Below are 17,201 nucleotides of genomic sequence, written 5' to 3' on the forward strand. Positions count from 1 at the left end.
GCCATGCTACATAACTGATGTTTTAGTTAAAAGTTGTGTTTTATCTGTGGTCTCTGCCTCTGCTGTACTTTTATTGCATGTATTCTTTCATATGATTTTAAATTGTTGTAAGCTTCCCTAAGTAGTGCATGGGAACTAGAAAAGTGGGATGAAGATATCTATATAAATAAATAACATACATCATAAAACCCTGACAGATTCTTATTCTAGACAAAGCAGCTTCAGAAGGGGATGATTTGTCACAATATAATGCTTTTTTTCTAGGGGAAACGGGAGAAGTGGAGAGTTTGGGGAGCAGGGAGAGGAGAGTTGCTGTGTAAAAACAGCAGGCAAGAAAATCAGTAGGCACCCATCGCAGCCCCTTCTCCACTACAAACCATCCCCTTCCAAAGTTACCTTAGCTAGAAATAGTAGCAGTCATTTAATTATACATTTGCATGTAACAAGTAATTCCTCCCTGAGAGAATGCTTCCTTCCCTAGATCCCCATGTGATTTTTAAAAATATCTGCCAATAGATCTCTTTATTTCTCTTTTAATCTCTCTTTGATCTACCAATAAACATTCTTCTTGACTATTCCATCCCAACTGCCAAACTAGAGCCAGTTCATAAACTTTACTGGAAGACAGCTAGGAAACATGTAAACACTATAAATGGCCTTCCCCAACATGTTGCCCTCCAGATGTTTTGGACTATAACTCCCATCAGTCCCAGGCAGGTGGGCCAATGGTCAGGGATCATGGCAATTGTAATCTAAAACAACTGGAGGGGGAGGAGAATTCTCATGTTGGAGAAGGCTGCCATGAATGCATGAAGGGGAAACAAAGCCCTCAAATATAAGTCCAGCAAAATTGTACCCCAATATGTAAAGAATGAATCTGTTCTTAGAGAGCAAATCCCATGCACAGCAGTGCTTTCAATGGCTGTCTCCACAATAATTTGGTTTCCTCTCTCTGCAGATTTGACAAACTCAAGCCAAAACCATTTTTGGAAGCACTTGAAGACCTTGCTATCTCAGGAAGATTTTGGTGGCATGGACATGAAGCGTATAACTAAGTACGGCTTCCTTAGTTTGCTTGTTGTGTTTGCATACCCTCCCATGCATTGTTATATTGTAACCTGGCCTGCACCATCAGAATAAGGTGAGGTAGAAGTATTCATTCATTTAATTACATTAATGAGTGTACAGATATTCAGTTTCTCGGTTGGCAACAGGAGAGAGCATGCTCCATTTTTTTCCAAACAAATTGGTTAGGTGAATTATTAGCATGCTTTGATCTGCAAACGTTCAAGGTCAATCAACACCCAAACTGGGCTGGTTGCCTATGTGATATGTAAACACAGGCTCCTGACTTATGCGAGCAGAGCACAGCTCATGAAAAGCCGCTGAGCCTCCTCTAATCTCATATTTCAGGGGATGGGTCATGGATCTTCCTAAGCTCTTGACAACATGTGTGAAATCCACTGGGCTCAAATATCAGCCATACGAAGGGGCATGTTCTGAATTTTGGAGGATGACATGGAAGCTTGCTGAGCAGCTAACACTGAACAAGCTAGCCTGGGAAACTAAATTCTGCATTCAATAGTAGTGCCATCTCCTCTGGAACAGCGCAGGAGATGGCACTGGAGGCGGAAGGGGAAACTGGTGAATATCGCCTCCCCTCCTTTCTATCCACAGGAGTGTCCAGTCAGTGAAGTAGAAGCCTCCACTGGATCTGGTTCACTTCCACAATCAGAAGGAGCTCTTCTATTTTCAGAACAGCATGTCTGGATGTCTGACAATCACAAGTGCTTTCTATCAATGTTTTTAATTAAAAAACCCATTACAAGGTCACTGAAACACAAAAACACAAAGCTGGAGCTGCCTATCATAATATTCTCACCTGCTGCAAGCAGAGGACCAGCGTCTTTGCACTTTGAATTTTGTCGTTATGCCTTGTCCGGCTCAAAGTTTCTTTAATTATGTCTCCACAGTCATTATAAGCCTGTTAAATGGCAAGGGGAAAGAACACTATCTTGTGTGAAGGAACAGTAGTATCAAAAATCACAAGAATCCAAAGCTGTTTTTTTAAAAACAGAAAAATAAAGTATTTCCTTCACAGCTACTTGTGATATTTACATGCAATGATATGTAATGATGTTTACACCACAATCCTATGCATGTCTACACAGAAGTAAGGCTACAGAGAGCAATGGGGATTATTCCCAGGTAAATGTGTATAGGATTGCAGTCTGAGTTGCTTCTGCACTTTGCAAGTAGTTTTTCATTTTTTTTAATTTGTCCAGTACACTCAGTACACATTTAAGTGAAAATCAGTTTCACTGTGTTTTATCAGGACATACTTCCAAGCAAGAGTACTTAGGATCATAGTTTATATCCATACAATAGCAAAAAGGCAGATGAAAAATAGAGATAAGAAAACCACAGCCCTCACTTGCTTCGCTTCTAAAAAAGGAATATTCCTCTCAATGCTACTACTGTAGCAATCAAGGAAGAACTTGAGCGGGAAGGCGTGGAGTCCTCCCCTTGGAGTACACACAATAGACCTGAGGCGTGTACCCTGCTGCCAAAAGTCTCTAGGTTCTAGCTCTATAATATTTCAAAGATATTCTGCGGAGGTTTCCCATGTGTGTGTCTGCATAGAGACCACAAAGTAGTATTACTGTCAAATGTGTGAAACGGCCCACGGTCTACAGACACCTTGCAAAGGTTATTCCCTTGAAGATTTGCCTCAAAGCAGTGAAAACTTCAATAGTGCAAATAAGGGGTACAGAACCTCTTTCAGTCCGAGAGCTGAAGCTTCCATTTCAGAGAAGCTTTTGGGAGCTGCATTCCAGCAGTGGGCAGGGCCAAAGGCAAAAGGGGTGGGGTTAAAATACAAAAAAATGCCAGGGTATTTTATGTTAAAGTGCTTAGTGCCAAGTAACTAAGCCAGTAACGTAGGAGAGGCATTTCAACCTTTTAGAATGAGGAAAAACTGCACAAAAGCTGGGAAACCACCAAACACTCTGCGGTCAGGGGAAGGGGCATGGCCATCTGGAGAACCCTGGTAGACTAGACTGGGAGTCCAGGAGGGCTGGATTTGGCTGCCAAACCTGAGATTCTGAACCCCTGATCTAAGTAAACATTTCTCCAGTCTGACACAACTTGGTTCCTTTTCATTGTCACAATGTAAATCAGGACAGTGTTAAGGAGGATCATTCTAAAGGAGCAGTCAACTATACAATAAAACAGACTGGAATACAGAGTGTATTCATCGGGACCCATTGTGACACATGCATCAGATTGATTACTAATAAACTCAGTGTTTGTTAGCTTAAAAACAGTAGCCCATATAGTTCAATTTTAAAGCATTTGGAAGACATCATTAAGAGGATTACTCAATTACCTTCATATAATGCTTATAGATTTCAGCAGCTGCAGTCATCTCAACAACATTATAGATGATTAACTTGCAATAAGCTGCAAGGAGGCATCGCTTCAGGTGTAAGGCATCCAATTTCTGGCCTTCTTTTTTCCTCTCCTCCTCTTCTGTCAAGTCTATACCAGCAAGTTTGGTTAGGTTTCATTCTAATATTGTATTCAAAAGTACTTTTAAATATTAATATTAATCTGAACAACAGACAAATTTCTAGCCATGTCACCTTCATGCATTTTTTGTTTTGTTTTTTAAGATGGTAAGCGAGTTATTTCTTCTTCAGAGCTCATACCAGTGAGTTGTATCCAATATTAATCCTACTTAGAGCAGACCCTGAGATGAATGGGACTTAAGTTACACTAACATTAGATACAACCCAATGCTAACTCTATTCACATGCTATTTCACATGGATTTCCTCACTGTGAAACAAGTACAAAGCAGCAAAAGAGGAGCAAATGAATACAGGAATTTTAAAAATTGTCCATAATAAAGAATGTGATTAGCTTCCTCTTTATATATTACTTCGTTTAAGCAGTGCTAGCCTAGTTCATTCAGTAGGAACAAATACTTATGTGCACTTAGGTCACCTTGACCAGCATGTTTTCTGGATTATATTTCTTGCTTTATTATGTTTTCCATAAAACTGATTATATCCCTCTAGCTAAACAATAAACTGAACTCATTCATTATAAATTGAAGTATTTCAAAACTGTAGCATCACTATGAACATGGACGGAGATTCAAGCAAAGCTTTCCTTGGAAACTAAGCAGTTCACTTCCTGGAACTGGCTGCCTTTTCTGCACTTCTGACCTGTATGCTGGGAATACTAATGCAGGTGTGCTGAGCAGAGCTCCTCGCAGCAAATATACATAATAGCACTAGATATTTTTCTGGAGTGAATTCTCCATCTTCAGTGCCAGAACCTTCACTAGATTTTAACCACATGTCTCATTTCTGACTGTCAACACATCCTTTATCCTGGGAACCGACGAATAGGCGGGTGATTAAACAGGACTGTTGAAAGCCCAATGTTAGTGTTTGGAATACACATGCAAGGGAGTGATTGCATTGGCCCAGTCTGACCCTGTGCTCTCTCCACCACACCTGTCTTTGCGCACTGGATCACTGCATAGGGACATACAAACACACTTACGCCTGAACCATGCAATCTGTACACCACAAAATACAGTGTTATACAGTGTGCAGTCCAGGCCTAAGCTGATTGGGCTTTGTGTGTGTAAACATGTGATGCAACTTGTGAAAAGACAGAGAGGGGGCTGGAGCTAGGGATGGGCAGTTCAGCAAGCAGGTATGATTTTAGGACTTAACGAGCACAAATGTTCTGAACATCTGACGGGGCTACAGAACTGGCCTATTGTAAGAGATGCAGGGGCTGATTCTAATGGCCCAAAGCGAAAGCAGATCATACTGAGATGAAAAACAGACGAGGGGATTTTGGAGGGTAGGAAAGGAATCATGACTCAGGAATGAAAAATGATGGGGCCTTCAAGAGAGGACTGGGGATATCAAAATACATATTCATGCTAAGTTCCTTGGAACTAGTTAGTGGCTATGTAAGCCCAAGTTTCTGCTGGTTCAACATGATTCACATGTTGTTGTTCATGGAGTAAAACCAATCACAGAGTAAAATTTCTGTCAGGTTTTGTGGGAAATGTAAACCAAGCAGCCCATGACAGTATCAGACTTCCTTGAATAATTTTATTCTTATTACTTGCAGCTTACAAACCTCCATGACCAACTGAGGTTCGTGAAGCCCCATCGCTACAGGCCTTCGGGAAAGCCCTTAAGACTCATTTATTTTCCATGATCTTTTCCCAAGTGGTGTTTTTTTATGGCACTGCTGATGGTTCTGACTGCAATTGTATTTTGGGGATGGGGGGGAATGTCTGTTTTATTACTGTCACCAGCTTTTATGAATTCTGATATTCATTATTGTGTTGTTTTTATCTTCTGAGCAGCCTTGCTTTAGGTTTTGTACCCTAAAAGGCAGCCTAAAAGTATTTTAAATAGATAAAATAAAAAACGTAAAAACCTGTATGACAGCAACCACCTGAGCATTCAAAACCACCAAATTTATACATACCATTACTACACTACATTTTATGCCATGCTGAAGTTGGTCCAAATGAATAGGCAGGATGGCACAAGACAGATAATCCTTTTGATTAGATTACTGCCACTAGCAAAGATGTGTAAGTGCCCAGGTTTCTGTTTTAGATGCATTTTATTGAGGGAAGGACCTTCTTCTTGAAAAAGAGCCCCATGAGACTCCATGAATTTGTTACTTTTAACCTTTAGTTATGCAAACATCTTTTGGCCTCACCCCTGCCTATCTTGGGTGACTGAATGTTAAGTGGGAGGAACAAACATCATCAAGACAGTATATTTCCTTCCTTGATGAAAGGTATTGCGGACCTTTGGCTTCTTCTTCCTCCTCTGTGAAAACATGATCCTGAATAAATAAGAGCATTTTTGACTGAAGAGATGCACTGGGAAGGTATTCCAGTAACCCAAAAGCTCCATTGTCGCTTGAATCTTGATGACTTATAACCATTAGTAAGTCACAAAGTATCATAAAAGCCTATAATGACAAACAACAGACAGAACTTAGGCATTTTGGAAAGTGCTACCATATTGATATTTCTACACACACACACACACACACACACTGCTATTAATATGCCAAGTAAAGCCATTCCCATTCTGCTTAGGATTTGCCCTAGCTGGTTTACTGAGATCACCTTCTAGAATGCCAAAGTGCTCCTTCTGCCAAGTCTAGTCCACTGAGCGCCCATTGTCAGTCTGTCTAAAGACCAGGCCCTTGGAAAATGCAGGTGTTGAGTTATATCTTTTTAAGGCTCTGCACATTTACATAAAGAACGTAAGACTCAAAATCCAACATAATGAGCCCCTTAGTCAATAGAGCAGTATATAGAGTTCATAGAATGTGCTGTAAAGGTTCCAATTCTGCTGCTCCTTAGATGAGTGCTGGATCTGGAGTCTGGTCTTGACATGGCGTAGGAGTTACCTTTAATTCTGCCATGCTGGTACTTCTCCCACGCTCCCATACCCCAGTGCTTCAAAAGGGCCATCATGCCTTTGGCAAGAACAGTGTTCCCCTCATGAGCATCCTATTGCTTTCCCTTCCCCAGTGTGGTGCCCTCCAAATGTTTTGGACTACAACTCCAGTATGGCCAATGGGCAGGGGTGACTGGAGTTGTAATCCAAAACATCTGGAGAACATCACATTGGGGAAGGCTGCTATTGCTCTTAGTGGCCCTCAGAAGATGGACCAAGTAAGAATAACAGTGAAGAAAGGCAGGAGGGATTTTCTGGAAAGCAAAGTACAGCAGGCAGACTCTGTCCTGCTGGTTGGGAAAAAGACAGAATTTTGATCTAAGACCATACCTTGATTCTTGCAAGACTGCAGCTTAAGCAGATCCATAAGAACCACTATTTCCAATCTAATTACAGACACAAATATGAGAAACTGAACTCCCAGAATAACTTTTCTCATTTCTCATTTCTGAATCATCAGCAAAGATAATCAGCACCAATTCTCTTTATACAAATAAATCTAGGTGTTCTTAAAGAGCAAGAGCCAATGATCAATGCACGAAGAAGAAGAAGAAGCAGCAGCAGCAGCACCACCACAAGCTGAACTGCAATGCCATGGAGGAAAACCCACTGTTGCTGTTACTGTTCTCCAAAGATGCTTTAATATGTACAGAAATAACCATTTCATTCATTCAAGGCAACATAGGTTAACTATGGTCCCAGTTTTTACCTCTCCTTTGTCTATCTGTCACTAGTCAGTAACACTTCACTGTAACATGTCAACTTATAACAAGATGGGGCCTCAGAGTTCCTTGAAATCACTAGGGAATTCAGCCGAGTCACGATTTACTGTGGTAGGTGCATTCGCAACATTTCTGTGTGGGATGTGCATCTCCACAGTAGATACGTGCTAGGAACCCACATCCAACCATGGCCCTACAGTGCAAACCCATCAAGTCATTCAACATGTCTCCCCTTATTTATTACATTAATATCCTGCCTTTCCTCCAAGGAGTTCAAGGTGGCAGACACAGTTCTCCCCACAAACCCACCCTGTTTTATCCTGCTAAGAGAAAGTGACTGGACCAAGGTTACCCAGTGAGCTTCACAGCTTAGTGGGGATTTGAACATGGTTTTCCCCAGACCTAGTCCAATGTTGTAACCACTAGGCCACACTGACTCACCTTCACATTTTATACTAAGAGTGGGAAACTATTTTCTGCCCAACAGCTGAATTGGGTCTGGGCAAGCATGTTGGGGGCCATATGCCAGCAACAGGCTGGACCAAAGCCCAAAGTGGGCAAGACTATTCATATGACCCCAACTCACTGGCCTGGACCCCATTCATACATACACACACTCCCGCATGCTATTCCTCACAAACATGCACACACACACTCCACTTCCAGCAGGCAAGGCAAGGGGAGGCAAAGCCCACTGAGCCCCCACCTCAAGGAACAGTCCTCAAGGCATCAGCTCAGTCAAGGTATGCTCTGGGGAGGGAGAGGGGCCTTACTGGAAGCTTTCATGGGCTGAATTCAGCCTGCTGGTTGGAGGTTCCCATCCCTGTTTAATACAGTCCCCACAGGGAACACCAGTATTAAAACACAGGTAACACTGTAACACCATAAAATGTGCATCAGCCCTGAGCATAAGAAGGAAGGGCAAGAATGAAATTGAAATTGCAACCATTTTTCCCTGTTTAGAGAAACTAGGGCAATGGATCTGGTGAAGAATGAATCCTATGGTTACAAGGGAGCTGGAGTACCAACAACAACAACATTTGTAAAGCATTTTCAAGTCTTCAAAGTGCCTCACATTCATTATCTACCTGTAATTCATATAACAATCCTTTAAGGTAAGTCAGTATTATTATCCCCCATATTGCAAATCAGGCGGACTGAGGCTGAGAGACAGTAGCTTGCCAAAGTTCATGGCAGAGGCAAGATTAGACTGGAGACTTCCCAATTCAGTCTCTTTAGCCACTATGCTACACCAGCAGTTCGGTGCCATGTTGTAAGGAGATTTATGTTTTATGTTATGTAAGATTTATTGCGAAGAGAAAACTCACTGGAAAAGACCCTGATGCTGGGAAAGACTGAAGGCAAAAGGAGAAGGTGACGGAAGAGGATGAGATGGCTAGATAGCATCACCGATGCAATGAATATGGACTTGAGCACACCTTGGGAGAGAGCGCAGGACAGGAAGGCCTGGCATGCTATGGTCCATGGGGTCACAAAGAGTCGGACACGACTGAACGACTGAACAACAACAAGGAGATTTATGTATTTATTCCTTCCCCAACAGACTGACAGTCCTAAAAATGGGAGAAGGGGTTCTTTTTATTTATGTATGCAACACTTATCCATAAGATTGTTGTTGTTGTTCAGTCGTTAAGTCGTGTCCAACTCTTCGTGACCCCATGGACCATAGCACGCCAGGCCTTCCTGTCCTCCGCTATCTCCCGGAGTGTGCTCAAGTTCATATTCATTGCATCAGTGATGCCATCTAGCCATCTCATCCTCTGCCATCCCCTTCTCCTTTTGCCTTCAGTCTTTCCCAGCATCAGGGTCTTTTCCAGTGAGTTTTCTCTTCGCATTAGGTGGCCAAAATATTTGAGCTTCAGCTTCAGTATCTGTCCTTCCAATGAGCACTCAGGGTTGATTTCCTTTAGGATTGACTGATTTGACCTCCTTGCAGTCCAGGGGACTCGTAAGAGTCTTCTCCAGCACCACAGTTCGAAAGCATCAATTCTTCGGCACTCAGCCTTCCTGATAGTCCAGCTCTCACAGCCATACATTACTACTGGGAAAACTATAGCTTTGATTATGTGGACCTTTGTCGGCAAGGTGATGTCTCTGCTTCTTGCTATGCTGTCTAGGTTTGCCATAGCTTTCCTCCCAAGTAGCAAGCGTCTTTTAATTTCATGGCTACAGTCACCGTCCGCGGTGATCTTAGAGCCCAAGAAAATAAAAATCCGTAAGATAGGGCAGAATATAAATCAAAAGAGAAAAGTCAAATTAAACTGCAGGATTCTTACCTTTTCACGTAACTCTCTGTTGCGGTGGCTGAGGAAGCATGTGCAAATGTGGCAGTAGTGCCTCAAGTGTGTCCTCAAAACAAAGACGTTTTCCTTTTAAGAAAAATCAGAGATTTGTGCAAAAAGGCTCTTTGGATAATTATTCCTCTCAGTAAAATTACTCAAATGAATTGTTCTCAAAGTAAGCGGTGGGGCTCCATAGGTGAGGACAGTTTAGGGGCAGACTCAAGCCCATCTCTGAGTCTCTTTGGTGTGTGCTGATTAGACCATGAAGCCGAGAGACAGCAGTCAGCAATGGAAAACAATGGGTCAAATCGTTTAATTTGTTGGTGCCTAAATTAAGGATAAGAGTGAATAACCTGTCAGACACATCTGCTTTATTTCTCTTGGGGTAGAACTAAGTGTTCTTCGCAAACCTGTGTGTCCCAACCCTACAGACACTGAAATAATGGGAATGCGGGGGCAAATGAGCACTTACAAAGGAGGATCGGTGGGCAAGAAAGAGGGGTGCTGAACCTTCCCACATTTGCCAATACTCACCTGCAAATGCCTCCTGAAGTGGTCTCTCACCCAGCAAGGGGTGGAGGTGACACTATCAGGTTAGGAAAGGGTTAAAATCAGGTTGATTTGCTCTGGAAGCCCTCTCCCTTGTCCCAGCCCATACATTACAGTTGCAAGGAAACATGGGGTTCTTAATCCCATGTTTCCCTCTTGGGGCAGTATCCAACAGTGACTTCTGCAAACTCAAATAGCGCTAGCGGAGGTCTACTGAAACTTTCTGTTGCATAAGCGGTTGCCCATTAAACTTGCGCAACCAGTTGCATAATGCATTGCACAACGCATTGCTAGCAGTTGCGTAAGCAGTTGTACAACAGGCTTGCACAACATGTTGCACAATGAGTGCAAGCAGTTGTGTAACCAGTTGCACAATGGGAATGCACATGTTGCAAAACGCATTGCACAAGAGTTATGCACATTAACTCGTGCAACCACACTTCTGGAAACTAACTTTAGTTGGATTCTTTTCTTGCACATAGTTCAGAACCTAGTTTCACTACAGAAGCATCATTTGCACTAACGGAATCACACCGTTGGATACTGCCCTTAATGTGCAATTCCACCCTTTGGCTGCAATTCTAGAACCAACTAAGCCTTCCCAACTGCAAATAGCACTTTGATCCTTTGACTACCACTTCTACATAGTTTGTTCCCATATCACACTAGTAAGTTTTGAAATGGTGAACTATGTGGATAGGTGGATTACAGGATTACTTTTCATACCAGAAAGTAACCATGTTGCCCTCCCCTCCTACATGATCTCTCTGTTTCAACATTACTGATGCAACACGGGACCAATCATGGGAAAATACTGCGTAGTAGGCAATGTAAGAAATAATCTTATGTTTCCCTTAAAACAATGGGACTTATCTCCACGCAAGCATGTTTAGTATCAAGGACAACTAAAAAGTGCAGAAAAGGGCAACAAAAATTATCAAGGGGCTGGAAACACCTCCCCTATGAGGGAAGGTTACCACCTTTCCAAGGTTTAGCTTGGAAAAAGGATGAGTAAGGGAAGACATAATAGAGGTGTACAAAATGATGCACTGTGTAGCAAACATGGATAGGGAGACATTTTTCTCTCTCTCCCATAATACTAGAACCCAGGATCATGCCTTGAAGCTGATGGTGAGGGGGGTAAGATTCAGGACAGATAAAAATAAATACTTCTTCACACATAGTTAAACAATGGAATTCACTACCACAAGACTCAGTGATGGCCAACAATTTGGATGGCTTTAAAAGTGGGTTAGACAAATTCCTAGTGGAGAGGGCTATCAATGGCTACTAGTCCTGATGGTTATATGCTACCTCCGGTATCAGAGGCAATATGCCTATGTACACCAGTTGCTGGAGAACATGGGCGGGAGGGTGCTGCTGCACTTGTGTCCTTCTTGTGGGTTTCCTGTCAACAGCTGGTTGTCCACTGTGTGAACAGAATGTTGGACTTGATGGACCCTTGGTCTGATCCAGCATGGCTCTTCTTATGTTCTTATCAAGGCACTGATTAAATCTGGAAAGACTTGCATGAACTCCTCACTTACACAGTGGCAGAACTGATACTAGTTGTGTGCATAGCAACATGACTTTCACTGGCTACCATGCTTAGGATTGCACGACATGTTACCAAATTGCAGTTAAATTACAGACTCTAAAAATAAGACCTAATTTGTTTCTGGGTGGGCCAGAGTGACACAGAGCAGCCATTAACTCTTCGTTTCTAGTTTAGCCTTTTATCTCACAGATTCTCTCATATAAGTACTGTGGTACAGTTTCCTAAAAAATTCACATGTGAAGGGCATTCCACTTCCCTGACAAACAGGTAACTTCATTTGCTTATATGCTATTTGCATCTCATTAAAGCACATTGTGACTGAATCCCATATTAACATTTCTATGCAAGTTAAGGGCTTTGTAGTAAACAAGATTTCATCTTAACATATTATTCAGTTTGAAGAGAAGCACAAGAAGAAAAAAGCAAAAGACTAAAGTAAGGAGTGACAGGGTCTATGACAAATCTCTATAAAATCCATGGGACAGCAGGATCTACCTCTTTCCACCCTTGTATTCAGAAGGTTTTCACTCTCCATCTTGCCAGTAACATATTGTCCAGAATGGGGACAGAATATTCAGATCCTATTCCTCTCATCTGTTTTGCAACAGCCTGTCACACATATATACTTTCAGACAGCTCAGTCGTACTGTGAAACAAGGATCAACTTCTGTCTGCTCCTCCCACTTCCCCACTGCCATTTATATCCCTGCCTCAGAGGATCAAGGTGCCCCATGATAGGAACCGCTGATCTGCATAAAGAAAAAAAACCCTCACCATCATTTTCTTTTTTGGTTGTCATAGGAATCCCCATAAAAGAATGTACATGAAACTGAGACAGAAACCACACGTGTGTATAAGATGAGCTGCTATTCCACGACATTTTGTTGCCCAAGGCAGACTATTCAAAATAATGCCCCCATGGCAATGACATTTACTAATAAATGTCATTTACTAATAAACTAGGGAACCCATTAATGGTACCTCAAAATCTGCCACCTGAGGGACACTGCCTCACCCTGCCTAATGTAGAAACACATGGAGGAGGGGAAGGTGTTACCATGTGCACACTGCTTGTATTTGGAAGACAACCCAATTTTGGCTCCCTACAGTACATGTACACAGTGTAGGTAGGATCAAAGAAAAGCATGTTTCCTTATCATTCTTGTGGGGGGTATGCACTAATTTCGTAAAATGTTTAAACATTTCAAAGGCAATTGACAATCTCCCCAAATTAAGGACAATAATGGGATTATATCAGATGCAAGGTTTGTGAAAGCAAACATGTTTCTGCTGTAACACAGGAAGTAATGGATTTCACAGAAATATCTCCAAATAATCTCTGGAGTGCAAGCTTGAGGATGGTGTTGTCTCTGCATCACACATTACTTCAGAAACAGAATGTGAGTCACCAAAATTCTGCAAATTGGCCAACAACCCGCAGAAGGATGCAAATAAACCTCAAAAAGCAGTTTGCAATCCCTGTCTTGGGCCTAACCTTGGAAGAAGTGTGTTCTGCCACAGAAGTGAGCTGCCAAACCAGTGCAAAATATGCACACTGTAAAGCAGGCAAAAGGATCTGCAAAATAAAAGCAAGAGTCATAATTTTATTATATCAAATCCTGAATCCAGAAGCTTAGTATGGACAGTCATCTCTCTGCAGTATATTTCCCCCCAATTTGAAAAAAAAGCAAACCTCAAATGTGGCCTCTGTCATTTAATTAAGCATCTGTTATAGTCTAAGATTCAAGCATCAGGTGAAATTCAGCCTAACAAGATTAAAATGGCATCAGGATCCTGAAACTAGGCCCAAATTTAGACTGGTGTGCTGTTTTGGAGAGCTGGAATATTTTCTGGTCTGAAATATTGCTACAATTACCTGAACAGGTAAAGGGCTGTGTTCCATCTCAAAAACAAGCAGTTCAGACATCTTGTCATAAAGATTCCACTTGGTGAGATCATGGGCACTACAAATCCAAAAGGAAAGGAAGCATCAATCTTGGTATTGTAGTCATGACAAAACAGTTTCCAAGAAAATAACCAATACAGCCATGCCCCCTTCTATATAATTTAAGTTTGCCCCTAAGTTTTTTCCAGAATGCTTGCATTCTTCGCAATGGAACATGGAATGTAATTGGATTATATATGTATATTTAATTTCTTCTCCCAGCAAAGCAAATGGAAACCCTATTTTAGCCAGCCTCTACTGAAGTGAATGCCAATGGCTTCTCTCCATATCAAAAAAATAATACAGAAGTATGCATTCGATGACATGTAATGGGCTGTTTAACGCAGCAGTCAAATTATTTATGATTGTCACAGATGTTTTAGTCATTTTATGTGGCAGCTGTATTTTAATGGATAATTGATGTAACTATTTCAAATTGTGTATATTTTAATTCTATTGTAAGTCACCTTGAGGAGTTTTTTTAGAATGGTGTCTAAGAAAGTGTAATCATTGTCATCATCAGTCTGTTTTCTGCTAAAATGTTTTTAATACCAAAAATCAGTGCAAGACTGCTGAGATGTAGTTGTCTTCAAGTCTGGCTGCTCACACAATTGCTAGCAGTTCAAAAGGGGAGTCCCAATTTGAACAGCTTGATAGGAAAGTGCTAGAAGCGATGCAACAATTGTGTTGCATTGATCACTTGACCTCTAAGCAGCATGTAACTGCTAGGAGTCCCATCCCTGCCAAGTACTTAGCATTCTAGCCCAATCCTATGGAGTACTTCAAGCATACAAAAGAAATAAATGGAACAATTTGCATGAGTAAATGGAAGTGCTTGGCTAGGCCAGCCTACAGCACTAAATATGCTTTACAGTCTAGTTCCTTGAAAAACATCCCAATAACATTATTGTTGTTGTTCAGTTGTTCAGTCGTGTCCGACTCTTCGTGACCCCATGGACCATAGCACGTCAGGCCTTCCTGTCCTGCGCTCTCTCCCGGAGCGTGCTCAAAGTCCATATTCATTGCATCAGTGCAATAACATTATGATACTGTGCAAAAAGGGACTCTCCAAAAAGCCAAACTCAAAACAGACTTTCTGCATGATCTATGTGCTTCTTGGGATCAGGACAAGATGGAGATTACAACTGTGCCATCTGTCTTGAGATATAATTACAGTATGGCACAGCATAAAATCATTTTGGGGAAGTCTAGTGTTTGGGTGATGCGAGAACAATTTCAGCCATGGGGAGGAACTTCAATTTGAGTAAAAGTGCCTCTTTCACAACAAGTGACCAAAAGGGAACCCTGTTCTTGAATATAAAAACCACAGCCATTATTCAATACCCATTCATACTCATTCCTCTACAGGGAATCTCACACATTACAGAGGGTTGCCCTGAGATGTAAAAGCTCTGTCAAAATCTACACAATCCTATGGAATCCTATGCATGTTTAGACAGAAAAAAGAAAAAAGACAGAAAAACATGCATAGGATTGTGCCCTCAACCTCTCAGAAGAAAGAATCAATGCATATACACCATAAATGGGCCCCAGAACAATCTCTCATGATTTTGGAAACTTTGGGTCACTTAGCATCTTGCCTTATATTGCAATGCCTTTTTCTAATCCCAATACCCACATTTTCTATTTTGCCCCACATTTTAATAAATTCTTTTTTGTTTCCTGTTTTAGCTTTGTAAATAAAGGAACATTATTCTAACTGTACTGTCCAGACAGCATCACAAAAGCATAAACAAACATCTCACTTATGAAAAGCAGTTATTCTTCTCAAAGTAGAGCATATATGGTGAATCCCTTCTTCTTCTTCTGCACAAAGACCTTCTCCCTAAATCATATGCGGAAGAGAGAAAGAAGAGACTGAGCCAAAGTTGAGCAGCTAATTGCCTCTTCTAACTGCAGGCTTGCATTAAGTGTCTCTTTAACCACATGAACCATTTTAAAGGAACAATCTTAGGACAGGGCGAAAGGAACCTGCAGTAGCCTTTACTCTTCTCCACATGCACCATGAAACACCCACTGTGCATACTCCTGCACAAGTTAAGGTTTCCCCATCCCCATCCTCTGTGCCAGGGTTACAATGCCAATGGTTACTGTTGCTTTGACATAGGAGGCAGGCTCAGCTCCCACACCACCTACCAAGGGACAAGCAGCCCACCTGCAAGGACAGTGGGAGTTTACTACTGGATCCCCTATGCTGTGCTGCCTCCACATTGCTTTGACACACAGGCAGCAGATGGTTTGCCACCTCCCAGAGAGGCTTGGGAAGGGCCACAAAGCCCCAGGGAGAAAGAGGACCCTGAAGCAGGTGGTGCTTTCCTCTCCAATGCGGGTCAAGCAAATGCCCTTGGAAGAACACCTTCACTCGTCCTCACTGGATTTGGGTGAGTGTATGACTGCAGACTCATGGCTCCATCATCCCAATGAACTGGGAACATGGGGGCTCAAAAAGAGATGCTGCTTTCTGATGGTATTTCCCTGTGCATGGTTTTAGAAGGGGTTGAAAACGCACTGCTCTATTGCACTTCTAATATCAGTATTGAGATCAGTTCCACAGTCCACACATCTTCACACACACAACAGCAAACTGTATGCACACAACTGTGTGTAAGGCTATCTGCATATTCACTTGTAAAACATGTGATTTGGTGCTGAGATGGGGGAAAAGGGGGAAAGTAAAATTAAAAGGGGAGAGGTGTCCCAAAGAGTTCAAAACATTTGAGAAACATTGTTGTATAGTCATGAACAATATGAAATGATGGGGCTGCAACTCTGAGATGGAAATTCCAAATCTATCACTGATGCCACTGGTGAGCATATTTTCCTTTATTCTAACAGGAGCCGCCACCCTTCTCCCAAGCCCAGAGAAAGGTGATGTTTCTTCATGATTCACTCCTCTCTGAGTTTCTCCAAGGCTCAGAGTGATAGAGACAAGTCCCCATTAGCCCTCTCCAAGTTGAACCTGCTGGTGGGGAGGGGTGGCCTTACACTGGGCCTCAAAGCTCAGCATGTCTGAAGGACCGTTTCCTCCCGTACTGACTTGCCTATAATTTACTATCTTCATTGGAGGTCCTGTTAGATGTCCCACCACCTAGAGTGCACAAGACAGGGTGGATACTAAAGGCAGGGCTTTTCTTTAACCACTCCCTGATTATGGAATTTCCTCCCTGGAAAGGGGGGTTAGATTGGATCCCTCCCTATTATACTTTGGGTGGGTAGTGAAGGCTGTCCGGTTCTGTCAGTCTCTGAATGGTGCTTAATGGTGCTTTTTACTGTCACTCTCTCACTGTATTGTACAGAACATTTTTACTCCTATGTGTATTGCTTTTTGTGACAGTGAAGTTTTAACTTAGTTAATGTAGTTTTATTGTATATTGCCCCACGTGCCTGGTAGGCAGAGGGTCTGATTCCTAAATAAATAAAATAAAATAAATTAACATAACATACAAAAGAAAACCCCTTCCCTCTCTCCTTTGAGGGAAGGGCAGGTCAGTGGAGATCATTCATTTTGGCTGGCTACCAAAGTTAGCCAAAGGGGGAGGGGGGCTGTGCTTTCTACATTATGAATCTAGCCAGAAATATATGT

The 17,201-nt window shown here is 42.0% G+C and overlaps 1 protein-coding gene across 4 annotated transcripts in view; it reads right to left on the reverse strand.

The window, feature by feature from the left end:
- The window catches only part of LOC146350131 (cohesin subunit SA-2-like), an 87,019-nt gene that overhangs the window by 12,420 nt on the left and 57,398 nt on the right, over positions 1-17,201 (reverse strand). For all 4 annotated transcript variants that reach the window (XR_014789191.1, XM_084844315.1, XM_084844313.1 and 1 more), the window contains exons 21-27: positions 15,364-15,443; positions 13,529-13,616; positions 13,148-13,228; positions 9,540-9,632; positions 5,858-6,023; positions 3,389-3,540; positions 1,883-1,984 (exon numbers count right to left, since the gene is read on the reverse strand). Coding sequence is in view for 3 of the 4 variants with exons in the window: in XM_084844315.1 (XP_084700441.1) it covers positions 1,883-1,984; positions 3,389-3,540; positions 5,858-6,023; positions 9,540-9,632; positions 13,148-13,228; positions 13,529-13,616; positions 15,364-15,443 (762 nt within the window). In the remaining variant the exon portion in view is untranslated. The remainder of the gene's footprint in view (positions 1-1,882; positions 1,985-3,388; positions 3,541-5,857; positions 6,024-9,539; positions 9,633-13,147; positions 13,229-13,528; positions 13,617-15,363; positions 15,444-17,201) is intronic.

Source organism: Heloderma suspectum, chromosome 3, assembly GCF_057233095.1.
Source record: "Heloderma suspectum isolate Gila_16-S chromosome 3, 16-S_ref, whole genome shotgun sequence".
NCBI lineage: Eukaryota > Metazoa > Chordata > Lepidosauria > Squamata > Helodermatidae > Heloderma > Heloderma suspectum.